Consider the following 27,461-nt stretch of genomic DNA (forward strand, 5'->3'; position numbering starts at 1 on the left):
GGGGAGTGTTATCCAATGGTTAGAGGAAGAATGTAGGAGTCAGGGCTTCTGGGCTCTAGGGAAGGGGAGTGTGATCTAGTGGTTATGGGTTCTTTCCCAATATTTGCAGCTGACCAGCTGTATGGCCTGGAGTAGTCACACACCCGCCTCCCACCTGCCTCAGTTTCCCCATATGTATAACAAGGAGGTGATGCCTTCGCAGGGATGCTGCGGGCCTTAGTGAGTCAATGCTGGCAAATCGCCTGTGTCTGCCTTTCCCTCCGATTGACCTTTTGGCTCTGCTGTTACCAATAGACCCTTACATGAATTTTTTGTTGTGGGGGGGCGGAGGTTGTGGGTGCGGATTGACCACCTTGCTTTGGCCTTACGGCTTTTCTGGAGCCTGCCCAGCCTGGCTCACGGCACCCGTGTGCTTCCCATTCCCTCCCCCCTGTGCCCGGTTGGACCGACCCAGTGCCAGCTGTCCTGCACCCCAGGCATAGGGAGCGGATGGTCCTCTCTGTCTGCACAGCACCCTCCTTTCAGAGCCCTCTCCCTGGAGGGATTAACCCCCGTCGTTCCTGTGCCATGCCCCACTAGGCATCAACCAGCAGCAACCTCAGGGGGGCGCTAGCTTAAGTTGAGGGGGTGCCTGGAAGGCAGGGCTGGAGCGCGTCGGCAGGGAGGCAGAGCGTGCCGGAAGCTCACCCGGCACAGCCCCTTTGTCCACCCCGCCCTGGCTCTGGGGTGGAGCGAGGGCTTGTGAGGTACGGTGGGGGCGCGCCTCCGTCTTCTGGAGAGGAAGAGGAGCTGAATGGAGCCAGCACCGTGGGCTCCGAGGCGGATGTGACAGTGACAGCCCCCCCCGTCTCCGCAGGGCCTGCCGATGGGCGAGCGAGCAATGGTCCAGTCCTAAGGCCCAGCCGGTTCCGCTCTGCTCTCCGGCTGGGAAGGCCACGAGGATGCCCCCCTCCTGCCCTGCTGCGGCCGCTCTGCTCCTCCTGCTGGGCCGATGCCTGCTGCCGTCTGCGCTCTCCTTCCCCAAGGACCTCGCTCCCCTCAGCACCGTGGGCCTGCCGAGTAAGCCAGCCCGGTCGCTCCCTCCACGCTGCCCCCCGGAGCAGGGAACCCACGGCTGTCGAGCCACAGGCCTGGGCTGAGACCTGCCACGCTCGGGTCGCCCGAGGCAGCCGCCTGCAGGACAGGACACTGGGCGAGCCACGTAGTGGCCACAGCCTCTAGACCGCATGGCCTGTGGCTGGGACCCCGCCCCCCCCCGCACGCCAGAGGGAGAGCAAATGGCATGTTCCCTGCCTGGGCTGGGGTGTCCAGCTGGGGGTGTCTCCCCAAGTCTGGAATGAACCCCTGGGAACGGAACAGGGTCTATCAGTGGGGGGGGTGACGTATGAAGGGCACTATGGGGTTCCCCTCAGCCGCTGTCCCCACTCCAATTACTCCCCCCCCAGTGTTGGGATGTCACTGGTGGCCATCGTGCCGGGGCGGGGACCCTGTGCCAGGGGAGGTGGAAGTGTATAATGGCCGCCCTTGCTCTCTGCCACCAGCGACATCCCCCTACCCCTGCTTCCGAGGCCTCGCCGGCGACAATGACACTGCCCAGCTCGGCCTGGACTTCCAGAGGATGCTGCGGCTCAACCAGACGTTCCTCATTGCCGCGCGGTGAGTGAGAGAGAGAGAGAGCCCCCATGGGGCATCGCGCCGGCGCACCTCACATGCAGCGCGGGGCCCCTGCGCTCCTTGCCCAGCCGCCGGTGTGCACAGGCCCTCGCCCAGCCATGTGTGCACGCCCCTCGATCAGCCGTGTGCACGCCCCTCGATCAGTTCTGTGTACACGCCCCTCACCCAGCCATGTGTGCATGCCCCTCGATCAGTTCTGTGTACACGCCCCTCGATCAGTTCTGTGTACACGCCCCTCTATCAGCCGTGTGCACGCTCCTCGATCAGTTCTGTGTACACGCCCCTTGCCTAGCCATATGTGCATGCCCCTCCATCAGTTCTGTGTACACGCCCCTCACCCAGCCATGTGTGCATGCCCCTCGATCAGTTCTGTGTACACGCCCCTCTATCAGCCGTGTGCACGCCCCTCGATCAGTTCTGTGTACACGCCCCTCGATCAACTGTGTGCACACGCCCCTCGATCAGCCATGTGTGCACGCCCCTCAATCAGCCATGTGCACGCCCCTCGATCAGTTCTGTGTACACGCCCCTCGCCCAGCCATGTGTGCACGCCCCTCGATCAGTTCTGTGTATACGCCCCTCGATCAGCCATGTGCACGCCCCTCGATCAGCCGTGTATGCATGTCCCTCAATCAGCTGCGTGCCCACGCCCGTCGATCAGCCATGTGTGCACGCCCCTCGCCCAGTCATGTGTACATACACCCCTCGCCCATCTGTGTGTGCACACCCCTCGATCAGCTGTGTGTGCACGCCTCTAGCCCAGCCATGTGTACATACATCCCTCTCCTAGCTGTGCCCACACCCCGTCACCCAGCTATGCCCACACCCCGTCACCCAGCTATGTGTGCACGCCCCCTCGCCCAGCTGGAGTGAGCACACCCCATCCTACACCCTCACAACTACAGCACAAACCTCCCCGGCCCTCGCAGAACCACAGCGTGAGCACAGCCCTCCCACACGCCCCCAGCCACGGCACACGCCTCACGTGCCCCTTGCACAACCGCGTGTGCACACCCCGCCCCACACCCCCCAGCCACGGCACACACCTCACATGCCTCTCACACAGCCACGGTTGTGCACGCGCCCCTCGCCCAGCCACAGTGCGTGCATCCCCTCCTACGCACGCCCCCAGCCACAGCACACACCCCACCCAGCCCTCGCACAACCGCAGGGTGCCTGTGGCCTCACCCCCCCCCCCCAGCCACAGCGCACTCCTCTCCCATCCCACGCAGGGTCCCAGCACACAGCTTGCACTCCCCTCACACAACCAGAGCCCTCTCACACACCTTGCGCATGACACCGATGCGCAGACACCATCACAACCCCCCTCTGCCCCCAGCCGTGGTCCTTTTGCCTCCTCACGTGCTCGGGAGATAGTCACGTTCCCTGCTCTCTCTCCACAGGGACCACGTTTATGCCTTTGACCTCAGCCAGACCCCAGAGGAGTTCTATCCCGAGAGGGTAAGGAGGAAGGGGAGTCGCGGCCGTGGTACGAGGGTGGGTGGGAGGGACTGTTTGGCAATCTTCCCTCATGTCAGAATGGGATGCAGTGGTTAGAGCAGGGGGCTGGGAGCCAGGACTCCTGGGTTCTGTTGTCAGCTCTGCAGAGAGAGTGTTCTTCTGCGGTGAGAGCTGGGGGCTGGGAGCCAGGACTCCTGGGTTCTATTTCACTTCTGGGTCGAGGGGTTAGAACAGTGGCCTGGGCGTTCTTGGCCCACCCTGCTCAGAGTTAAAAGCTGCTGGCCAAGGCTGTGCACAGAGCAGCCTGTGACCTCAGCTGCCATCCTGCCCTGCCCTTCCTTAGCCAGAGCCTGCGTGGTGTCATGCTCCCCCCCAGAACACCTTTGTGCCCCTCCTAATCCCCTTCCTTTGCCCCCCACCCCTTCTCTAGCATCTCACCTGGAAGACCCAGGACATGAAGAACTGCGCCATGCGTGGGAAGCTGCGGGTAAGAAATGTGGCTCCGCCTCCAGATGTTCCTGTACAGATGTTCCCTCCTAGGCCACCCCAGGGAGAGGGGGGAGCTGGAGTCTGAAAATGCCTCTGTGCAAGTCCTGGAGCCTCTCTCTCGCCCATAAGAACGGCCATCCTGGGTCAGACCAAAGGTCCATCTAGCCCAGTATCCCGTCTTCCGGAGGTGGCCAGTGCCAGGTGCCCCAGAGGGAATGGACAGAGCAGGTGATCATCAAGTGATCCATCCCGTCGCCCATTCCCGATGGGTGTCTGAGCTCCTATAGCAGGGGGCAGCTCTGGGCACCTGGGAGATTCATCCCCCCCTTCCTGGGAGATGCGCTCTAAGGGCTCAGTCCAAAGCCCATGACATCTACAGCTTCAGGGGGGTTTGGTTCAGGGCCCCATCCCCCAGCTTTGTGCCATGCCCCGTGTGCCCCTCAGATGTTGCCCTCCACCCCAGGGGTGGCTGCATTCCAGTGGTGCTCTAGGCACAAACATCCAAAATGCTTTGAGATCCTCCAGGCTGGAAGGGGCTAGGGAAATGTGACATCTCCTTGTTCCCGTCTCTTTTCCTTCTCACTCATCACTTAACCCAGGTTCCGGTGCTGGGTGATGTACACACCTGCTCCACCCCAGGTGACTCACTCCCCATCCCCATCACAGCCAGCTGACCACGCCGCCTTCTTTACCCCTCCATGCCACCTGATCACACTTCCCCTATTCCAGGAAGCCCACAGCCACCCCATAGACCCCTCCTTCCCAGTGCTAGGCAAACCCATGCCTCCCCCCCCGATGCCAGGTGACCCCCACCCCTTCCCCAATCCCCTTTAATTTGGATCATGGCTACCTCCCCCGCAGGACGAATGCTATAACTACATCAAGGTGCTGGTGCCCAAGAATGATCAGACCCTCTTCGCCTGCGGGACGAATTCCTTCAATCCCATGTGTCGGACCTACAAGGTGAGGGCACCAGCCACCCATCCCCCGCACTGGTCTGTCTGCAGCATCACAGAGCCCCACGAGGACCAAGCTGAGCTCATGCAGGGGCTGAGGTGGTGGGGTTTGGGGGGTGGATGGACACGGGTTGCTGGCTGGATCCCTTTCTCACTTTGCACCCTGCACACGCTCAGGGCTGTTCCTGGTGGCCCACATGGCTGGACAAATCTTGTTAGGCGCCAATGAACTTCCAGCGACCGTGCTGCAGGGGCTGGCCCAGCTCAGCAGGCTCTTAGGTTCCATTCCAGGCTCAGGGCTCAAAGGCTGGGCCGGCAGGCGGCTGCTGGGTGACCCCCGGGTGAAATGAGTTTGCTAGGGCTCAGCCCAGGTGTCCAGGACTCAGAAACCACCCCCTTGTGGGCAGCCTCGGCAGAGAGGCCAAGGAGTGAGTGGGTCCCACAGACTGGAGTCTCCCCCAGGTCAGATATGAGCGCGCCTTGTCCGATTCTCTCAGAGTCAGAGTGGGGCAATGCATGCTGGGAGCAGGAGGCCCCATGGGCCGCGTCTCCCTATCAAATGTGATGGGTGGCCATCAGCTACATGGGCAGCACTCAGGCCACCCAGGACCTGTGAGGGTCAGGCCAGCCCAGCCCTCTCTTGACGGGGCCCCATGCATCGCTGTGGCGTGCTCTCCTGTGGGGCCCTGGGGTGGTATTTGCGTGGCTCATGAGTTCACCTTGGCCCTTGGTTCCCAGATCAGCAGCCTGGAGCAGGAAGGGGAGGAGCTGAACGGCCAGGCCCGCTGCCCCTTCGATGCCAAGCAGACCAACGTTGCCCTCTTTGCAGGTACGCTGCCACGCCCTCGGTGGGTGGTGGGACACAGACTGAGTGGTGCAGCCAGCCTCCGGATGCCGTGCTGGGATGGGGGGGTGACAATCAGGGTCCAGACACCCCATGGGGAGAACAGGGGGTCTGATCCCCACTGAATACGCAATTGCGCAGGCAGAGGGGTCGCCCTGTGCGGGGGAAAAGCCGCTTCTCCCTTTGTTTGGTCACAGACTTTAAAGCGTAATGTCAGTGAGCAGCGTAGTCCTGTAACGTGCACCCTCAGCTGAGTCAATTGCTTATTCTCTGGGGTTCGGACCCCTGTTCTCCCCCAGGGTGTCCAGACCTGGGGGTCGTTCTGGGGCTGCGGGGGGGGCACACAGTTCTGACCCACATGGGGGTTTGCATTCTGACACCCTGACGTCGGGGGGTGTGGGGTCTGTCTATCTATCCCCATACACCTATCTATCTATCTATCTATCTATCCCCATACACCCCCTATCTATCTATCTATCTACCCCGGTCAACCCCTCTATCTACCTATCTATCTCCATACACCCCATCTATCTATCCATCCATCCATCCCCACACATCTCCCTCTATTTATTTATCTATGTATCTAATCTTCCCTTTATTCTCCCTCCCTCCCTCTCCTCTCTCTTGTTCTTCCTCCCCTCTTCCAGACGGGAACCTGTACTCAGCCACCGTGGCAGACTTCCAGGCCAGTGACGCGGTGATTTACCGCAGCCTGGGCGAGAGGAGTCCCGTGCTCCGCACCATCAAGTACGACTCCAAGTGGCTGCGAGGTGAGGGGGCCGGAAGCCGTGGGGAAGCCCTGGATGGAGGCCGGAGAGCAGCAGGAATACATTGTATTTGGGAGCCTTGCCCCCCAGGCCAGAATTTGCTTGGAGCTGTCCCAGGGAAGCAAATGACTCATATCAAGGGAACTAGCAGGAACCTTAGCTCTAGCAGGGAGCATAGATTAGTGGTTAGAGCAGGGGGCTGGGCGCCAGGACTCCTGGGTTCTGTTCCCAGCTCTGGGAGGGGATTGGGGTCTAGTGGTTAGAAGAGCGGGCAGGCAGTCAGGACTGCTGGTTTCTCTCCCCAGTTCTGGGAGGGGAGTGGGGTCTAGTGGTTAGAGCAGGTGAGACTGGACTTCTGGATTCTATCCCTGGCTCTGCTACTATCTCCGGCAAGCCCCTTCCCCACCTTTTGCCTCAGTTTCCCCCGTGTGTAGTGGGGATAACATTAACCCAGCCCTCGGTGGGGCGGGGCTCTGAGGCTTCCTGAATTAATATTTGCAAAGTGCTTTGAGCTCCTTATGTGGCTCCTCCCGACTTCACCCCCCCGTCTCTGCCCCTCCCCCCAGAGCCCCACTTCCTCCACGCCCTGGAGTACGGGAACTACGTCTACTTCTTCTTCCGGGAGATCTCCATGGAATACACCACACTGGGCAGGGTGAGTGCTGAGCGGGGGCCGAGGGGACTCAGCGTAGCCAGGCCGCAAGGGGTGGGGTGCAACCGTGGTGGGTAGGGGTTGGCATGCTGATGGTCGGGGGCACCGTGCCCTCTTGGGCTGCCTCCTGGTGGCACCCACAGCCCAGTATGGCCATACCCCGGTCCCTGGATGTGGTAGCGCCCTGACGGCCAAAGGTGCCCATGCCCAGCACCTCCCAGCCTGGGCTTTGCAATGGGATCAAAAGGAGCTGGGCATCTAAATCCCATAGACAGAAAAGATGAGGGGATCCCTGAACCCTTTAAGCCACTTTCTAAATCCCTGCCCCGTGGCTCTCCATGGGGGGATGGGCAGGATTCCCCATTGCTCTCGATGGGGGATGGGAGGGATTTTTTATTGCTCTTGATGGGGGGATGGGAGGGATTCCCCGCTGCTCTCAATGAGGGGTTGGGAGGGATTCCCCATTGCTCTCCATGGGGGAATGGGAGGGATTCCCCATTGCTCTCCAAGGGGGAATGGGAGGGATTCCCCATTGCTCTCCATGGGGAATGGGAGGGATTCCCCATTGCTCTCCATGAGGAATGGGAGGGATTCCCCATTGCTCTCCATGGGGAATGGGAGGGATTCCCCATTGCTCTCCAAGGGGGAATGGGAGGGATTCCCCATTGCTCTCCATGGGGAATGGGAGGGATTCCCCATTGCTCTCCATGGGGGAATGGGAGGGATTCCCCATTGCTCTCCATGGGGAATGGGAGGGATTCCCCATTGCTCTCCATGGGGAATGGGAGGGATTCCCCATTGCTCTCCATGGGGGAATGGGAGGGATTCCCCATTGCTCTCCATGGGGGAATGGGAGGGATTCCCCATTGCTCTCCATGGGGGAATGGGAGGGATTCCCCATTGCTCTCCATGGGGGAATGGGAGGGATTCCCCATTGCTCTCCATGGGGAATGGGAGGGATTCCCCATTGCTCTCCATGGGGAATGGGAGGGATTCCCCATTGCTCTCCATGGGGAATGGGAGGGATTCCCCATTGCTCTCCAAGGGGGAATGGGAGGGATTCCCCATTGCTCTCCATGGGGAATGGGAGGGATTCCCCATTGCTCTCCATGGGGGAATGGGAGGGATTCCCCGTTGCTCTCCATGGGGGAATGGGAGGGATTCCCCGTTGCTCTCCATGGGGAATGGGAGGGATTCCCCGTTGCTCTCCATGGGGAATGGGAGGGATCCCCCGTTGCTCTCCATGGGGAATGGGAGGGATTCCCCGTTGCTCTCCATGGGGAATGGGAGGGATTCCCCGTTGCTCTCCAAGGGGAATGGGAGGGATTCCCCATTGCTCTCCAAGGGGGAATGGGAGGGATTCCCCATTGCTCTCCAAGGGGAATGGGAGGGATTCCCCATTGCTCTCCATGGGGAATGGGAGGGATTCCCCATTGCTCTCCAAGGGGAATGGGAGGGATTCCCCATTGCTCTCCATGGGGAATGGGAGGGATTCCCCATTGCTCTCCATGGGGAATGGGAGGGATCCCCCATTGCTCTCCATGGGGAATGGGAGGGATTCCCCATTGCTCTCCAAGGGGGCATTCTCAGTGGGAGCCGCTGGGTACTGAGCCGCTTTGAACAGTCCACCCCCTTAGGCTTGGAGCCCACTGTGTGCCCATCACTGCGGCCTCTGGCCAGGCCCTGCTTCAGTTGAGCCCCACAGCAGGAAGAGAACGCTCCCCCACCCCCCTTAATCCGAGGCAGCGTAAACACTCAGCCCAAAGGCGAAGACTGGCCCCGGCTGGGCCTGCCGCAGGGCACCTCAGCCTGGCTGGAGCTGGGTGTCAGTGCCCCCGGCAAGGCCAGCCGGCCCCTCCCCGTAACCAGTGCCCTGCCCCAGCAGGTGATCTTCTCGCGCGTGGGCCGGGTGTGTAAGAACGACATGGGGGGTTCGCCCCGCGTGCTGGAGAAGTACTGGACCTCCTTCCTCAAGGCCCGGCTCAACTGCTCCGTGCCCGGAGATGCCTTCTTCTACTTCGACGTGCTGCAGGCCATCACTGACGTCTTCCAGGTCAACGGGCGCCCCGCTGTCTTCGGGGTGTTCACCACCCAGTCCAACAGGTACCGCAGTCTCCCTCCAGCCCTGCCAGCTTGCTCGGAGGGGCGGGACCTCGTGGGCCCTCTTGCTAACGGCCCAGCAGCACCCAGGGTACCAGGCCCCGGAGCATGGCGCTGGGATGCCATATGCCTGCAAGGCATCGTGTGCCTTCAGGGTCCTCCTGGGGGTGCTGGGGCTGGGGGGGAGGAGTCTGAAGGTGTTGACAGGAGAGGATGAGTTGGGATCTACTCCCCAGTCTGGGGAGGAGGGAGCTGGCTCTACTGCTGGCTTCCCATGTGACCATGGATAAGTCACTTGATCGCACCGTGCCTCAGTTTCCTCTTCAGTACAATGGGGATAAAGAAATGTCTCTGCCTCCCCGGGGGGGTGGGAGGATCAATCCATTCCTGCCAGTGGTGGGCTCCGATATGGAGCAGAGGAGCCTGCTAGAACTGTGGGAGGGGGCCCGGATGTATAAATCCCCCTGCTGTGCCTCCCCCATCGCCCTGTCACTTCCTACCTGCAAAGCCCATTGGAATTCTTTATAAATGGCCCTGCGATAACAAGTGGTGTGCATAGCCCAGAGACCCTACAATAACAAACCAGTGTGCACAGCCCAGAGACCCTACAATAACAAACCAGTGTGCACAGCCCAGAGACCCTACAATAACAAACCATGTGCACAGCCCAGAGACCCTACAATAACAAACCAGTGTGCACAGCCCAGAGACCCTACAATAACAAACCAGTGTGCACAGCCCAGAGACCCTACAATAACAAACCAGTGTGCACAGCCCAGAGACCCTACAATAACAAACCAGTGTGCACAGCCCAGAGACCCTACAATAACAAACCAGTGTGCATAGCCCAGAGACCCTACAATAACAAACCAGTGTGCATAGCCCAGAGACCCTACAATAACAAACCAATGTGCACAGCCCAGAGACCCTACAATAATAGTCCGAGCTGGGCCCAGCAGCAGCTGAGTGGAGGTTGGAGCCACCAGCAGCCCCACTCAGGCCTCCCCTCATCTCTACCACCCCCACAGCATCACCGGCTCGGCCGTCTGTGCCTTCTACCTGGATGACATTGAGCGAGCGTTCACCGGGAAGTTCAAGGAGCAGAAGAACGTGGATTCCGCCTGGACCGCAGTGCCGGAGGAGAAGGTGCCTAAACCTAGGTAAACAGCCCCCTCGAAACGGAGCAGGACGTGTGTGGGCTGTTACTGGGCACAGCCCCTGGCCTGGCCTTCGAGGCAATGGGCCAGAAGCCAGGACTCCTGGGTTCTATTTCCAACACTGGGACTAGGGGCTAGAACAGTGGCCTGGGCATCAGAGCAGAGGGTTGGGAACCAGGACTCCTGGGTTCTTCTCCCGGCTCTTGGAGGGGAGTATGGTCTAGTAGTTGGAGCATGGGCAGGAGCCTCTTCGGAGGGGGAGGGCGGGAAGTGGGGTCTAGGGGGTTCTACCCTGGCACCTTAATTATGTAGAGATGGACACATGGTTTGGTTAACACCACATCGGCTCCCTTGGGGGCTCCCCAGTCCAACCCTGTGGATGGGACTGGGAGCTGGGCATGTGGAGCAGCTGCAGGATGGGGGGGCACTGCCCCCTACCCACAGCCAGCTGAGGTGCTACCCCTGGGCCGCCCACGCCTGCAGCTGGATCTCTCTGTCCCTACAGGCCAGGCAGCTGCGCCAGCGTTGGCCAAGCGGCCGGCTACAGAACCTCCAACGAGTTCCCCGACGAGACGCTGGCCTTCATCAAGTCCTACCCGCTGCTGGACGAGGCCGTGCCCTCCGCCACGGGAAGGCCCTGGTTCACCAAGACCACCAGCAGGTACCACGTGGGCGCTGGGGCCGGAGGGGCAGCCGAGGAAGGGCCGATGCTTCCTGGGCAGCCAGTAGGTGGGGGACCATCAAGCCCAGCCAGGTCCCACCTAACCCATTGCCCAGGGCTGGGTTCTCCTGTGCCGGCTTCACTCCCTTCTACCCCATCAAGATCGTCCTCTGCCCTCCAAGGCATTGTCTCATCCTATGGCGAAAGGACCGCGGGGAGGGGGCTCCCAGCCCTTCCCCCGGGAGCTGATGGCATCCAGACGTTTTCCCTTCTAAATTGTCCTCTGGCTCCGTTTCAGCTAGGGTGACCAGACAGCAAATGTGAAAAACCGGGACAGGGGGTGGGGGGTAATAGGAGCCTATATAAGGAAAAGACCCCAAAATCGGGACTGTCCCCATAAAATTGGGACATCTGGTCACCCGAGTTTCAGCCCATCCGCCCCAGTCCCTGCTGGCTCACCCTAAATAGCCCCGTGCAGCCTGATCCTCCTGCCTACCAGCAGTCAGTGAAGGGGAAGTGCACCAGGCTCTGTGTGGGATTGAGGGGCAGCCATCAGTGGCAGAGGCAACCGACCCCGGTCTCTTGCGGCTGGGATCCTTTGGGGCCAGTAAACTATTACCAGCAAATGGTCATTGGCCAGTGATCAGTGAGAATAAACCACCTGGGCCCTGGCAACAGACCGGCCTCTGCACGTGTACCGATGTGTGCAGATGTGTACGTCTTTGCACTGGTGGGTTCACGTGTGTGCACAACGGTGTGCGTGCGTGCATGCACTTGTGTGTGCGTTTGCATGTGTGTGCGCCACGCCCAGATAGGGTTCTGTGCGTGCCCATCGTGCAGGTGCATTTGCAGGTGTGATCACGTGTGCACAGGTATGTGCATGTGTCTGTATGTTTCTCCCCTGGGCAGTCGTGCTTGTGCGGGGACGTGCGCTGAAGTGCACACATGTGGCCATGTGGGTGCACACGCAAGTTCATGTGTCTGTGTGTCCAATGGCTTCCAAGTCCCCTGGGCTGCCACACCAGGCTCGTGCCCTGAGCTGGCTCCCTGCCACCCCCCCACAGGTACAAGCTGACCCAGCTGGCAGTCGACCCAGCCGCTGGCCCCCACAGGAACTACACGGTGCTGTTCCTCGGCTCGGAAGACGGGAAGGTGCTGAAGGTTCTTACGGGGACTAAGGAGAACTCCAGCGTGGAGACCCTGCTCCTGGAGGAGATCAGCGTCTACAGCCCGGCCCAGTGAGTGCAGCTGGGGCACCATGCGCTCGGCCTGGAACGAGAGATGGAGACCAAGCAAAGCACTCGCTAGAGAGAGTGGGACCTAGTGGTTAGAGCAGGACTCCTGGGTTCTAGTCTCAGTTTTGGGGACGCAGGGTCGAGTGGATTAGAGCAGGACTCCTGGGTTCTAGCCTCAGTTTTGGGGACACGGGGTCTAGTGGTTAGAGCGAGGGGGAGGGGGATCTCGGCTTCAGGGTTCTGTTCCTGGATGTGGCTGAGCGATTAGCAAAGGGACCTGCGAGTCTGGATTCCTGCGTTCTATTCCCCTGTGCCACTGACTAGCTGTTTAGCCTGGGAGTCTTGCCATGCCTCAGTTTCCCCACCTGTCAAACAGGGAGAGCAATTCTGCTGTACCTGTGCTCTCGTGGAAGGAGGGGCTCGGGGCGTGGGGGCGCGGGCTCGGCTTTGACCCTGGCTCCCTGTGCTTGGCCCCAGATGCAACGTGAAGAGGGAGGACAGGCGGATTGTGGGCCTGGAGCTGGACACGGCCCACCAGGCCCTGTACGTGGCCTTCTCCAGCTGCGTGCTGCGTGTGCCGCTCAGCCGCTGTGACGCCTATGGGAGCTGCCGGAAGTGAGTGGGGGATGGGCCGTGGGTTGGGCTGCTGCCCCCTGGCGTGGAGGGACCCTTCCCAGCAGGGTCCCGAAGGTCCGGCAGGGCCGGGGCTCCATTCACACAGTGCGCGTGCTGCGGGGGTGAGAGGGAAGGGAACTGTGTGTGTGATAGGTGGGAGTGTGTGTGTGTGTGCGTGCGCGTGCAGGGTGTACAGCATGTGTGTGTGTTTCAGGGAAGTGTGTATCTGAGTGTCAGGGAAGTGTGCACGTGTGTGGGGGGGTGTTGGGGGAAGTCTGCGTGTGTGTGTGTGGAGGGCATGGGGGGTGTACAGCATGTGTATGTGTGTTGGGGAAGTGTGTGTGTGTGTGTGTGTGTGTGTGAAGGGCATGGGGGTTGTACAGCATGTGTAGGTGTGTCGAGGGAAAGTGTGTGTGTAGGGTGTGTGTGTTGGGGAAGTGTGTGTGTGTGTGTCGAGGGCAGGGGGTGTACAGCATGTGTAGGTGTGTCGAGGGGGAGTGTGTGTGTGTGTGAGTAGGGTGTGTGTGTTAAGGAAGTGTGTGTGGAGGTAGGGTGGGGGGGTGTACAGCATGTGTGTGTGTCAACGGAGTGTGTGTGTGTAGGGTGGGGGGGTGTACAGCATGTGTATGTGTGTCATGGGGAAGTGTGTGTTTGTGTGTGCTTGTGTGTGTGTGTAGGGTGGGGGGGTGTACAGAATGTGTGTGTCTGTTGATGGGGAGTGTGTGTGTGTGTGTGAGTAGGGTGTGTTTGGACCGTAAGCAGCCATTGGCTCTCCCAGTGCCCCTGCCTGGCCCGTGTCCCAGCCCCGACAGGTGTGAATGCCCAACCCGAGCCAGTTCCAAGAAACCCAGAGCCCCTGCAATCTCTCTCTGACCTTTCCATGTCCGTTATCTGGCAATTAAAACCACCTATAAAAAGCCCCCAGCGAAGCCCTGAGCAACCCCCCTGCAAGTCATCAGGAGAAGGGATAACAGCACACGGAGCAGAACTGGGCTGGCATTAAAAGCATGGGGGCCTGTCTAGTGGTTGTGGAGGAGGAAGGGAGTCAGGACTCCTGGGTTCTATTCCCAGCTCTGGGAGGAGACTGGGGTCTAGTGGTTGGAGTGGAGGAGGGGGAAGGGAGCCAGGACTCCTGGGTTCTATTCCCAGCTCTGCCAGTGATTTGTGTGATCTCGAACAGGTCACTTCTGCTCTCTGAGCCCCATTTTCTACATGGCTGAAACTGGCCCTCTGGGGGGCTGCTCGGGGGCGGGGGGTGATGAGTTTGTGTCTCTGCAGCACGTGTTACCTGCTGCGTCATCTCTGCACGGGCTAGTCATTGCTGCTGGGCGCTCTAATCCTTAGCGCTTCTGAGCTGCCTCATCCCTGCAGCTCCCAGTACCGTTCGACTCATTGCACAGAGAGGAGTCAGGCAGACGGCGGGGCCGGGAGCAGAACCCAGGAGTTCCCTGCTGCCTCGCATTCGTAGTTCTCCCGCCCGGTGCAGCCTGCCCACCCAGCAGCACCCCTCACCCTCTGGGTGGGAGGAGCTAAAGGAGCACGCTGGACATCCTGACCCTGCTCTCATGCCCGCGTGTCCCGGGATCAATCCATCAGTGACACGGGCATCGAACCAGGTCTGATCTGACACCTAGGGACGGCCCCCCACTGACTTCACTGGCCTTGGATCGGGCCATAAGTGAAGGCAGAATCAGGCCCCAGAACGCACCACTGATCCATGTTGTCTGGTTTCCTGACAGTGTCCCATGCCAGTTGTTTTGGAGGCAGGTAAACCACCCCACCCCCCATATGAACATTAACTACCCCTGGGGCCAGGAGTGGGGGCTTACTTCCTGGCCCTCAGAGGATGATCTGATGATCTAGTGGTTGGCTAGCCCTGTCATAGACTCATAGAATATCAGGGTTGGAAGGGCCCTCAGGAGGTCATCTAGTCCAACCCCCTGCTCAGGGCAGGACCAATCCCCAGTTTTTGCCCCAGATCCCTAAATGGCCCCCTCAAGTATTGAACTCACAACCCTGGGTTGAGCAGGCCAATGCTCAAACCACTGAGCTATCCCTTGCCCCTGTCCAGGCTGCTACCATTCATATTACTTCAGCAGATGGCTGAAGAGATCTGGGAGCCATTAGTGACTATCTTTGAGAACTCAAGGAGGACGGGAGAGATCCCAGAGGGCTGGAAAAGGGCGAACATAGTAGCTAGCTGTGAAAAGGGGACTAAAGACAACCCGGGGAATTACAGACCAGTCAGCTTAACTGTGGGGTACCTGGAAAGATAATGGAGCAAATAATTAAGCAATCGAGTTGCAAACACCTAGAAGAAAATAAGATGATAAGTAACAGTCAACATGGATTTGTCAAGACAGACCATGTCAAATCAACCTAATATCCTTCACTGACAGGGTAACAAGCCTTGTGGATGGGGGGAAGCGGTAGATGCGGTGTAGCTCGACCTCAGTCAGGCTTTTTATACTGTCTCACGTGACAGTCTCGTAAATGAACCAGAGAAATATAGCTTAGCGATGACTCTACCATAAGGTGGGTGCACAACTGGCTGGAAAAGTGTACTCCGAAAGGAGTTATCAATGGGTCGCAGTCAAGCTGGAAGGACGTGTCGAGTGGGGTCCCGCCGGGATCTCTCCTTGGTCTGGTTCTAGTCAATATCCTCATAATATGTGTAGATGTGGATAACGGCTTAGAGAGTACACTTATGAAGTCTGTGGAGATGCCAAGCTGGGAGAGGTTGCAAGCGCTTTCGGGGACAGGATTAGAAATTCAAAATGATCTTGACAAACTGGAGAAATGGTTTGAATTAAATAGGATGAAATTCAATAAGGACAAATGCAAAGTACTCCACTTAGGAAGGAACAATCAGTTGCACACATACAAAATAGGAAATGACTGCCTAGGAAGGAGTACTGCGGAAAAGGATCTGGGGGTTATAACGGATCACAAACTAAATATGAGTCAACAGTGTAATACTGTGGCAAAAAAAGTGAACCTCCTTCTGGGCTGGATTAGCAGGAGTGTTGTAAGCAAGACGCGAGAAGTAATTCTTCTGCTCTACATGGCGCTGATAAGGTCTCACCTGGAGTATTGTGTCCAGTCCTGGGCGCCACGCTTCGGGAATGATGTGGACAAATTGAAGGAAGTCCAGAGGAGAGCGACAAAAACGATTAAAGGTCTAGAAAGCTTGACCTGCGAGGAAAGATTTAAAAAATTGGGTTTGTTTAGTCTGGAGAAGAGAAGACTGAGTGTGGGACATGATAACAGCCTTCAAGTCAGTAACAGGTTGTGGTAAAGAGGAGGGTGATAAATTATTCTCCTTAACCCCTGAGGATAGACAAGAAGCAATGGGCTTAAATTACAGCAAGGGAGATTTAGGTCAGACATTAGAAAAAACTTCCTAACCGTAAGGCTAGTTAAGCACTCAAACAAATTACCTAGGGAAGTTTGGGAATCTCGTTGTTGGAGGTTTTTAAGAGCAGGTTGAACAAACACCAGTCAGGGATGGTCTAGATAATATTTAGTCCTGCCTCGGTGCAGGGGATTGGATCAGGTGGCCTATCGAGGTTCTGTCCACCCCTGCATTTCTGTGATTCTGCGTCTGATCTGCTTCCCAATCCATCACAGGAGCTGCTTGGCCTCCCGCGATCCATATTGTGTCTGGCTCAGGCCAGGAGCGTGTGTGGCTTTTGGACAAGAAATCAGGTGAGTGGCTCTGGTTAGAGATTGGGAGGGGCAGGGGATTTCCCAGGGGTCTTCCCAGTCCCCGGTCAGTGTCTGCGCACAACACAAGGGACGGCTGTTGAAGCAAACCAGATGCAGGTTTCAAATGTGCCCTGACACAACTCAGCTGGGGGATGGAAGAATTTACTGTATGTCCCTGACTAGCTGCCCTGCCTTGGCCGACTCCATCAATCCCTGAGCCTGTTACACATTGCCCACCCGGCGTGCGCTCATTTGCACCAGTCAAATCAGGACGGTGGCCTTTCACCCCCACTTCAGGGCAGCAGGGAGTCCGGCTCAGATTCTCCTGTCCTCTCCCCACCCCTCTGCACCGGTCTCCTTCACACCGTGTCGCTCCTCTGCGTCTCTGGTGGGCGTGGTCGGCCTCTCTGTCACTGCCAACTCTCGGGCTCCGTTCGAGTCGCTCTTGCACTGTCTGAATCGGCTCCCATCCTGGAAACCCCCACGGAGCTCGGCAATAAGGAAAACTCTCCCCACGCTGAGTCCCGAGGGTGCCGTGAGGAAAGCCCCTTCCTTTTCCCTTCAGCGGGGGTGTAACACCCACACGCACACAGCTGTGGCGAGTGTGATCCAGTTGTCACAGCTGGTGCGCACCTGTTCCCTGATTGCACAGTCGTTTTCCCCAGCGCACAGTGGGTGTGACAGGCTGCCGGCGCCATCTGATAGCACCCTGCTCTGTGTACCCGCCTGTGCTATCCATGCCTGGCTATGGAGAGTCAGGCCCGAGGCCCCCTCGTTCCCCTGCCCATGTGCTGGCAAAGACGGTTAGCAGAGCTCCCCTTCCCCAGCCCCACCCTCCCTGGACTGCCCAGCAGCTGGGTCCCCTTGGGAAGCGTAATGCACACGGCGCTGGGCACCACCCGATGCCAAAGCTGCCTCGTTCCACCCCTCCGGGGGTAGGGGCTCCTTTCTCTGTGACCTGGTGCAGTTGCCAGGCTGACCATTAGAGGGAGACAGAGTCGCATGCGCTAAGCCGGCATACTGCAGGAGCAAGCTGAGTGCCGCTGTGCCACGGCAGAGCTGGCTCTGTGCCCATCCGGGAGCATTGTGTCCAGGCAGCGGGTCCTGCCCTGTGTCAGCCGCTCCCTTCAATTCCTGGTTCCCCCATCCCCCCTGGCTGGCCAGGACCCACTAGGCGTGTGCTCCAAAGCGCCCCCTGCTGGAGAAGACGCCTCTGCCAGGACCATGAGAAAACCACAGGGCACAAACCCTGTAATTAGCCTCATTAGGGCTGCAGCACAAATAAACCCCACCGCCGGCTCCTAGGGTGGGTGGAGCTTGGTGGCATTACAGCCCTGCCTCCCAGCTGCATCGAATTAGGATCTTGCGCTGGGGAGCAGCTGCCTGGGAAATAATGGGCTCTGGGTTTGGTTAGGCCTGGGAACACGCACGGAGAGGGAGACACAGCGGCACTAGCCAGAGGGCTCCCCGGCACGTTGCCTTCTGAAGCTGCAAAACAGGGCGCCTAGCAGGGGGACGCACAAAAGGCTCCATCCCTGAGACAGCTCGGGACAAACCCCGCTCCCCGGCTACACGGGCGGCTGGGCTCACCCGCAGAGCAGCCACCGCAGCTCCTGCGGCCCCCCGGACTCCTGGGTTCTCAGCCAGCCTTGGGAGTCCCGCCAGATCTGGGTGTCAGAAAGGAACCCATGAAACCCAGCCTGTGCAGGGCTGGGAGGAGAGGAGGAAGGTGGAGCTGGTTGGAAAATTTTTTATGAACTGAAATTTCACGGAAGCTGAAATGTTTTGAGACAGGCTGTGACGAACCAGGTTTTGGAGCGGAGGGGGGACGGGGGGAGTCGTGTTCTGTAGCCTGGGGGAAGAGCCAGATTCTGCTCCGGGTCAAAAAATTCAGCTTTGACCCAGGCAAAGCAGGGACTCCCCCGTCCCCAGCCATTGGCCTCACGTCCTTGGACATTTCAACTCCTCTCTTTTGCAAAAACGGTCGGAGAGGCTTGGCTTCCGTCCCAGGCAGGACAATACATTTCTGAGCCTCGAAAGGGGATTGTCTGGTCGGCTCTGGAAAGGGTCCGAGTGGTTTGGTAGTGGGGGAAAGACAGAAATCGAGGCTGCTGGTTTGTCAGTGCCTGCGATCATGCTGGTGTTAGATGGTTTACGGTGAAACACTTCAGTGTCAACACCGGGGGGGGGCGGGGGGGGCTCCCATCCCTGTCGTTAATCTACCTCCCTGAGAGACAGTAGCTACGTCGAAGGGAGAATTCTTCCATGGGTCTAGCAATGTCTGCACTGCTTTGGTCACACCCCTGAGTGGTCCCATAGCTGGGTCAACCTAGTGTAGACCAGGCCTCCGAGACTGCTCCTGCTCCCTCCTGCTCTCTTCTCTTCTCTGAGAGCACTATGTCACGAGTGCAACCAGAATTTTGCTAAGGACAGGACCCAAATTACCTGCCCAGCTGCCCTATCTTTGAGTGGCGCTGTGACTCTGTGTGCCAGGTAGCAATGCCATGCTTTTGGATCGGGTCCATCCGGCCTTCGGTCGTCTCGTCCGGGGCCACCTGGATCCCACCCCTCATTGTTCCCCTGTCTTACGTACACTCCCTCCCTCTTGGAGAGGGGTCAGAGAAGAGCGACAAGAATTATTAGATTGAGGATTGGAAAATCTTATAGTGAGAGCCTCAAGGAGCTCAATCTGTTTAGCTTAACAAAGAGAGCATTGAGGGGTGCTCCCAGTCTAGTGGTACCTAGAGGGGAACAGAAATTTGATGATAGAGGGCTCTTCCATCCAACACAATCCAACGGCTGGGAGTTCAAGCTAGAAACATGTGGACTGGGATTTTTAACCGCGAGGGTTATTAACCATCGGCCAGCTATTGGCCCAGCTAATGACCCAGCGGCGCGGGGAACTCTCCTTCGCTGGACATTTTCAGATCAAGACCGGCTGCTTTTCTAAAAGACCTGCTCGCATTCAACTCAGACCAGGAATTAATTCAGGGAAGTCCAATGGCTGGCGGTCAGCCAGGAGGTCAAACTAGATGATGTGGGTGGGGCCTCCTGAGCTGAACATCTCGTGTGGGTCACCCCCCATCTCACCTGTTCTGTAAGCCCCACAGCCTTCCCCTAAAGAGATAGGTCTGTGCAAGTGCCCCCATCTCACAGATGGGGAAACTGAGGCATGGAGAGCCTGGAATGAATGGAGAGAATCAAATGCAGGAGTCTTGATTCCAAGTTCCCCTTTTCTCTAGTGACTTGGCGCCACTCCCCTCCGCAAACCAGGAGCAGAACCCAGGTGTCCTGATGCCAAGTCCCCCCTGCTCTAACCACTAAACCACACTTCTACAGAGGCACTGTCTATTCCATACAGGGTGTTTTATGGGGTCCTCATGACCCCACTAGCCCATCGCAGCCACAGGCTGGATGTTGTTTGCCAAGTGGAAGCCTTAATGCCGGGGGGGAGAGTGTGGACCTGAGAGCAGCCCAGCTCTGCCATGCGGTGACCCTGCATCCAGAAGGGTTGGAGGCGGGGGTGATAGTGTGAATGAGAGCAGTGGGGAGGGGGGTCCTTTTATTGAGCCTCATTTGCCTCTGAGCCCAGGTTGTAGGGGGCAGGCTAGAAGAGGCCTCTCCTAACCGCCTCTCACCTGAATTCCAGATCTCCTGGGTTCTTCACTCTAGCTCCTTCCCTGCTTCCCACCTCTGCCCCCTCCTACCTTTGGCACGAGACTAAGACCCTAAACATCCATGCGGTGAATTGCATCCGACATCAACCCAACTAACCAGCCAAGGGAAGACATTACAACAAAGCCCTGCACGTCAGGCTCCTCCAAGCAGAGAGATGGCTGGGGCTTGGGTGGGTGGGGGAGCTGCTTCGGGGGAGGGGCTCCCTTGCCTCTAGCTTTATCTCTGTATGGTTTTTTGGAACCCCGATTAACGAGCGGAGGGTTTAATCGAGGCGACAGGCTCCTTCACCGCCGTCTCCCTTGGTTTCCTTCCAGGGCTGGATTCGAACAAGATGTTGAGAACGCGGCCAAGCAGCCGGGGAGCTGTCAAGGTAAGTGAGGCCAGGGGCGCACTCCCCCTCTCCTCCCCCTCCCCCCCCCCCCCCCGCAGTGGCAGCTGCAGGGGCAGGAAGCGCTGGGGGTCTCCGCGGAGGAGAAACAGGATGAGTCAGCATCCCGGGCTGCCCATAAAACAGCCCTGGCCAAGCAGAACAAAAGTGGCGAGATGCAAAATTTGGACCTGGATTCTAGGGGGGGAAATCCTCGTGCTTCCATTCTGGGGCAGTGGAGGGATCCGGGAGGCAGGGAAGGGGGTATGGGGCCTTTCGCTGCTAGGAGGCTCGCACCCAGCTGGGCCCTGGCCGGGGCACTGGCTGGCTCAGGGGAGCTAGGAATGGGCTATGGGGACTTGCCTTTCTAGGCCTGTCACCTCCCGGGCTCTGGTTCTGACCGGGTGGCTGTCCTAGCTGTTCTTGCTAAAAACCCCATGTAGTCTGTGACAACTGAACCCACAAGCACCCCAGTTTGCAAACCAAGCTCCAGGTCTCCCTGGCTGGGAGTGCTGGGACCCGCGGGGCTGCCCAGATCCTTAGCGGTGTCGCTCCAGTGGATGCTGCTCAGACGCAGGGAGTGGGTAGACCAGGTGCTGGATTAATCCCTGAACCCCCCGTCCCTTGCCCTGTAGTTTCCCACCCTGACATTCCCCCCAGCTCTGCTGCAGTCTCCCCACTCCTGCCCCCTCTCCCCGCTTTGTTCATTGTTGATATCTAGCTACCGCTCTCTTCTCCTTTCTGCAGACGCCGTGACCTCCATGGGGAATCACAACAGTGCCAGTGACTCATCATATGGTCAGTGACCCCGTCTCCCCCCTCTCACTTTCACCCTCCCTCCAACCCTGCTGACCCCAAATCCCTCACCCCCAACCTTCTGTGACATCTCCTCCCAAAGCTCTGGGAAGGGACGGGCCCTACATGGTTTACTACTCATCGCAGTTCTGCTCTCACCCCCCACCCTGGGGCCGGGGAGAGTTTGAGGGTGGGTTACAACACAGAGGGCTTGTCCCAGTTCCGCTGAGACCCCAACATCGGGACGTCCCATGAGCACGCCATGCTGGGACACCGTATAGAGACAGCCTGTGAGGACAGGACAGTGGGACAGCCCATGCAGACGCCATGTTGGGATGCCATATTGGGCTGCCCCATGAGGACTCTATATTGGGATGTCACGTTGGGGCATCTCATGGGGATAACCCTTGGCAACACCACGTTGGGGAACCTCAGGGGGATACCATGTTGGGAGGTTACATTGAGACACCTCATGGGGATGCCATGTTGGGTCACCTCATGGGGATGCCATGTTGGGACACCTCATGGGGAGGCCATGTTGGGACGTTACATTGAGACAGCTCATGGGGAGGCCATGTTGGGATGTTATATTGAGACACCTCATGGGGAGGCCATGTTGGGACGTTACATTGAGACAGCTCATGGGGATGCCATGTTGGGACACCTCATGGGGAGGCCATGTTGGGACACCATGTTGCGATGCCGCTTGGTGATGCCATGTTGGGTTACTCCATGAGGGTGCCATGTTGGGAATCCCCTGACCCCCCAGAGTATTAGCATTGTGCCACTGACCAGGACCCCCCTGTCTGCAGTACCACCATTGCTTCCTGTTGGGTAAGGGTAACACCCTCCACGAATCCCCCTCACCATCCTACAGGGGCAGCGACAAGCTCCCTCAGGGCCAGGCTCGGCGTCTCCTGCTCTGGGAGTCCGGGCCTGCTGAAGCCTGGTGTCCAAAGATGGCTCCCACCAGGCCCGACCACGTCCAGACAAAGAGCTCCCCAGCCAGTGAGGCTTGGCAAGTGGGCAGTTGGGGTGCCGGGGAGGTAAGCAGCCACTGCCCTGAGCGGAGCTCATGGAGAGAGGCCAGAGGGTGCCCACCATGGGTGCCGGGGGTTGCATCACTAGTCTGTCACCATCCACACCGACACGAACCGCGTCCCCTAACCACCATCGCTAACCCCGTCACCTCTCATCACCCCACCCGCCATCTCTGCTCGTCGTCACTCAGAACGTCCCGCATCCCCCTCCGCTGTGGCAGGGACGGAGCCGCTGATCCCCAGGGCTCCGGCGAGAGGTTGGGAACCCAACGGCTCGAGTCGGGCCCCGCCACGATGGCCCTCACCCCTAAGGTCGTGCTGTGAATCCAGCGGGCCAAATCCTGGTTCTGTGGGCAGCAGCAGAATTCCTCGCACGCCCCAGGCAGCCAGGACCCGACCTGTCTTCCCCCGGGGCCAGGTCTGGAGGAGAAAGCAGGGGCGGACAGCTGCGTGCGTAGTCACTGTTCGAAAGCAGCCAGGAAGGGGCACAAATAGGAGCTGGGTTTATTGAAGAGCGGGGTTAGATTGCAGCAGGCGATGCCCCCTGGCATGGGGTGGGGGCTGAATCTGTCCTGTGGAGCGTCACAAAGAGCCGTGGCAGGGGGCAGAGCGCGGGGCTGGTGTCTCTCTCTCATCTTCTCACCCCTCCGGACTGGGGCTGGGGACACAGGGCCAGCCATGCAGCACCGTAGCAAGTGAGGTGCTGGGCCCAGGCTCTGAGCGTGGTGCTCACGCTGGGTGCTGTGTACACGGAGCCGGGCACAGCATGGGCAGGTGCCATGCAAGCTCCTCCTGGGCAGTGCTGGGCTTTTCCCCACCCCACCCACACCTCTGCCGGTGCCCCTCAATCCCGACCCGCAGCCCCCTGCTATCCTGGCCCTGGGCTCCCCCCACAGCTCTGCCAGTGCCCCTCAATCCCAACCCGCAGCCCCCTGCTATCCCAGCCCTGGGCTCTCTCCACAGCTCTGCCGGTGCCCCTCAATCCCAACCCGCAGCCCCCTGCTATCCTGGCCCTGGGCTCCCCCACAGTTCTGCCAGTGCCCCTCAATCCCGACCCGCGGCCCCCTGCTATCCCAGCCCTGGGCTCCCCCCCCCCCCCCACAGCTCTGCCGATGCCCCTCAATCCCAACCCTCAGCCCCCTCCTATCCCAGCTGTGGGGTCTCCCCACTGCTCTGCCGGTGCCCCTCAATCCCGACCCGCAGCCCCCTGCTATCCCAGCCCTGGGCTCTCTCCACAGCTCTGCCGGTGCCCCTCAATCCCAACCCGCAGCCCCCTGCTATCCTGGCCCTGGGCTCCCCCACAGTTCTGCCAGTGCCCCTCAATCCCGACCCGCGGCCCCCTGCTATCCCAGCCCTGGGCTCCCCCCCCCCCCACAGCTCTGCCGATGCCCCTCAATCCCAACCCTCAGCCCCCTCCTATCCCAGCTGTGGGGTCTCCCCACTGCTCTGCCGGTGCCCCTCAATCCCGACCCGCAGCCCCCTGCTATCCCAGCCCTGGGCTCTCTCCACAGCTCTGCCGGTGCCCCTCAATCCCGACCCGCAGCCCCCTGCTATCCTGGCCCTGGGCTCCCCCCACAGCTCTGCCAGTGCCCCTCAATCCCGACCCGCGGCCCCCTGCTATCCCAGCCCTGGGCTCCCCCCCCCCACAGCTCTGCCGATGCCCCTCAATCCCAACCCTCAGCCCCCTCCTATCCCAGCTGTGGGGTCTCCCCACTGCTCTGCCGGTGCCCCTCAATCCCGACCCGCAGCCCCCTGCTATCTCAGCCCTGGGCTCCCCCCACAGCTCTGCTGGTGCCCCTCAATCCCAACCCTCAGCCCCCTGCTATCCCAGCCCTGGGCTCTCCCCGCAGCTCTGCCGGTGCCCCTCAATCCTGACCAGCAGCCCCCTGCTATCCCAGCCCTGGGCTCCCCCCGCCCACAGCTCTGCCGGTGCCCCTCAATCCTGACCAGCAGCCCCCTGCTATCCCAGCCCTGGGGTCTCCCCACTGCTCTGCCGGTGCCCCTCAATCCTGACCAGCAGCCCCCTGCTATCCCAGCCCTGGGCTCCCCCCACTGCTCTGCCGGTGCCCCTCAATCCCAACCCTCAGCCCCCTGCTATCCCAGCCCTGGGGTCTCCCCACTGCTCTGCCGGTGCCCCTCAATCCCGACCCTCAGCCCCCTGCTATCCCAGCCCTGGGGTCTCCCCACTGCTCTGCCGGTGCCCCTCAATCCCAACCCTCAGCCCACTGCTGTCCCAGCCCTGGGGTCTCCCCACAGCTCTGCCGGTGCCCCTCAATCCCAACCCTCAGCCCCCTGCTATCCCAGCCCTGGGGTCTCCCCACAGCTCTGCTGGTGCCCCTCAATCCCAACCCTCAGCCCCCTGCTGTCCCAGCCCTGGGGTCTCCCCACTGCTCTGCCGGTGCCCCTCAATCCCAACCCTCAGCCCCCTGCTATCCCAGCCCTGGGCTCTCCTGGGGCTGTATCACAGGCAGGGCTTCTGCACCTAGGCCCACCCTGCAGTGAGCAATGGGGCCAAGACTGAATGGAGCCCAGCGAGTGAGCTCCTCCTTCCTGCTCCCTCAAGGGGGGTCTCTCCAAGGCAGCGCCCGGGCAGGGGGGCAGGGTGTGGGGGAAGCTCTCCTTGCGTATGCTCTGTGCAGAGCCGGCGTTGGTCTGTAGGGCTCCTGATGCAGCCTCCAGTGGGATGGATCTGGGAGGGGGTATTTTACCATCCAGCAGGGGGTGCTGGCCTACCTGCTTTGCCGCGGGTCTCTGGCCCCTTGTGCCGGCGCTGGGAGTCGCTGGTGATAATGCAGTAGCTGGAGGGGGGTGATCCAGCCCTGCAGCAGGTTGGAGGGGGACCCCCTACCCGGATCCCGCAGGGGTGCGGGCTCATGCTGCCGTCACCAGCCTGCTGTGTCCCCCTGACGTTTTTCTTTGTCGCCGGCAACGCAGGGCAAGTCCGACCTGCTGGCTCCACCGCCAGTGCTGCGCCCTTCCCGGCGCCCACGGGCCGTACCCAGGCGGGCACGGCCCGAGACGCCCACCCCGCCCCTGGCGCCGGCGACCCGCGCTCCACCTTACGCGTGGCTGTAAACACTCAGGGTAAGAGGGGATGTGCCCGCATGGAGCTGCACGACGGGCTGTCACCGGCACCATTAACTCAAGCCCCGGCTGCGGTTCCCCGGAGCGAGGATTAACCCACGGGAGCATGGCACCTGTTTGCAAGCGGAGAATAACCAGCTCTCTCCCTTTCAGTGGCATTCGGTGGGGGGCGGGCAGAGGGGGCAGCTTCTCTCAGCACCTAACCCCTGGTGTGCAAGGAGAGGGGCAGGATCGGGAGGCGAGGGGGTGTGTGCGTATGAGAGCGGTGCGGGGCCAGACTCAGGGCCCGTCTAGCCCAGTGTCCCGTCACTGGATGCTGCAGGGGGGGCGGTGAACGCCACCGCAGGTGGGGGTGCTGCTGGACCGGGGCGGGGATTAGGTGACGCAGCAGGGTTTTCATCAGACACAGAAACTTTCTGCAAGTTCGCGCGGGACGTTCTCTGAGCCAGGCTGGGATTTCACGAGCTGGGGGAGAGAAATACAGAGAGAGAGAGAGAAGCCAATAGCCCAGTGCCCACCGTGGTCACCTGGCACGGGGAGACCTACGGTCAAGTCCCTGCTCTGAACCTCGGTCTCCCGCATCCCAGGTGACAGCCCCGATCACTGGGCTGCTGGCTGTTCTGGGGAGGAGCGGAGCCGCTCTCGCCGGCTGGGTTTTCGTGAAGAATGGCAAAAGGGCGCGGGGTTAGCCCCAGGCCATGCAGGGGTCGTTCTGAAATCCTGAACATTGTCAAGGGCCAGGAGAGAGAGTTCCCACCCGGCTGTAGTGCTCTGTGTGTGAGAAAGAGAGAGAGAGCTGTGTGCACAGGCTGCTGGGGGGGGGGGGGGGGGGGCGTGTGCACAGGCACCTGTGGGGGGGGCGTGTGCACAGGCTGCTGTGGGGAGGGCTGTGCACAGGCTGCTGTGGGGGCGTGTGTGCACAGGATGCTGTGGGGGGGGCGCGTGTGCACAGGGTGCTGTGAGGGGCGCGTGTGCACAGGGTGCTGTGGGGGGCGTGTGCACAGGGTACTGTGTGTGTGTGAGGCATGTGTACAGGGTGCTCTGTGTGTGTGTTTGTGTGAGGCGTGTGCACAGGGTGCTGTGGGGGGGCGTGCGCACAGGGTGCTGGGGGGGCGTGCGCACAGGGTGTTGGGGGGGGTGTGCACAGGGTACTGTAGGGGGGGCGAGCGCACAGGGTGCTGGGGGGGGTGTGCACAGGGTACTGTGGGGGGGGGGCGAGCGCACAGGGTGCTGTGTGGGGGGGTGTGCACAGGGTACTGTGGGGGGGGGCGTGCGCACAGGGTGCTGGGCGGGGCGTGCGCACAGGGTGCTGTGGGGGTGTGTGTGCACAGGGTACTGTGGGGGGGGGCGTGTGCACAGGGTGCTGTGGGTGGCAGTGCGCACAGGGTGCTGTGTGTGTGTGTGTCGGTGGGAGGTGTGCACATGTGTGGTGAGAGGTGCGTACGTGTGTGTGTCACGGAGCGGCTCATCCTTAGCTCGTCTCCCCTCGATTCCCCAGGCCACACGCAGCAGAGCCAGTGTCATGATGGGGAAACAGGCGCAAAGAGGGGCCGGGACTTGGCCAGGGCCCCAGAGGGAATCAGTAACAGAGCCAGTCCCACACCCTGTCCCCAGCACAAGTCAGGACTCCTGGGTGCTGTTCCAGGTGCTGGGTGGGAAGTGGTTAGAACAGGAGACGGCCCGGTGTCCATGCTGCAGTCGGTGGGACCTTTGGCCCCGCCACCCCAGTGTCCTGCCCTCTGCCATCAGAGCGACCGCTTGGCACTTGCTGCTGCTCTCTTAGTGCCAACAGGGAAGGAGCCATCAGGATTCAGGTCCTGGGGCTGGGAGTTGTGCTGCACAGACAGATCCGCAGCTGGTAAAGATTGGGGTGGCTCCTCTGAAGTCCAGTCCCTCACCCACCTCTAGGCATTGGGCTGCACCTCCCCCCACCAGAGCCTGGGAGAGAACCCAGGAGTCCTGACACCCGCTCTAACCACTAACCCAACGCAGGGACCCAAAGCAGAACCCAGGAGTCCTGAGTCTGCTCTAACCACTAACCCAACACAGGGACCCAGAGCAGAACCCAGGAGTCCTGAGTCTGCTCTAACCACTAACCCAACACAGGGACCCAGAGCAGAACCCAGGAGTCCTGCCGCTCTAACCACTAACCGAACACAGGGACCCAGAGCAGAACCC

General features: G+C 60.2%; 1 protein-coding gene across 2 annotated transcripts in view; it reads left to right on the forward strand.

Moving 5' to 3' along the window:
- Nucleotides 1-27,461, forward strand: part of SEMA6C (semaphorin 6C) — a 94,839-nt gene that overhangs the window by 57,528 nt on the left and 9,850 nt on the right. Inside the window, exons 3-19 of one of the 2 annotated variants that reach the window (XM_037883259.2) lie at nt 857-1,059; nt 1,542-1,656; nt 3,078-3,135; nt 3,566-3,622; nt 4,486-4,587; nt 5,319-5,409; nt 6,072-6,194; nt 6,758-6,846; nt 8,729-8,946; nt 9,972-10,103; nt 10,606-10,761; nt 11,826-11,999; nt 12,474-12,611; nt 16,242-16,319; nt 20,312-20,367; nt 21,112-21,162; nt 25,134-25,283. In XM_037883259.2, coding sequence (XP_037739187.1) covers nt 942-1,059; nt 1,542-1,656; nt 3,078-3,135; nt 3,566-3,622; nt 4,486-4,587; nt 5,319-5,409; nt 6,072-6,194; nt 6,758-6,846; nt 8,729-8,946; nt 9,972-10,103; nt 10,606-10,761; nt 11,826-11,999; nt 12,474-12,611; nt 16,242-16,319; nt 20,312-20,367; nt 21,112-21,162; nt 25,134-25,283 — 1,906 coding nt within the window. In that variant the 5' untranslated portion in view covers nt 857-941. The remainder of the gene's footprint in view (nt 1-856; nt 1,060-1,541; nt 1,657-3,077; nt 3,136-3,565; nt 3,623-4,485; nt 4,588-5,318; nt 5,410-6,071; nt 6,195-6,757; nt 6,847-8,728; nt 8,947-9,971; nt 10,104-10,605; nt 10,762-11,825; nt 12,000-12,473; nt 12,612-16,241; nt 16,320-20,311; nt 20,368-21,111; nt 21,163-25,133; nt 25,284-27,461) is intronic. The other variant, XM_037883260.2, reaches the window with a different exon arrangement.

This window comes from Chelonia mydas, chromosome 24, assembly GCF_015237465.2.
Source record: "Chelonia mydas isolate rCheMyd1 chromosome 24, rCheMyd1.pri.v2, whole genome shotgun sequence".
Classification (NCBI taxonomy): Eukaryota; Metazoa; Chordata; order Testudines; family Cheloniidae; genus Chelonia; species Chelonia mydas.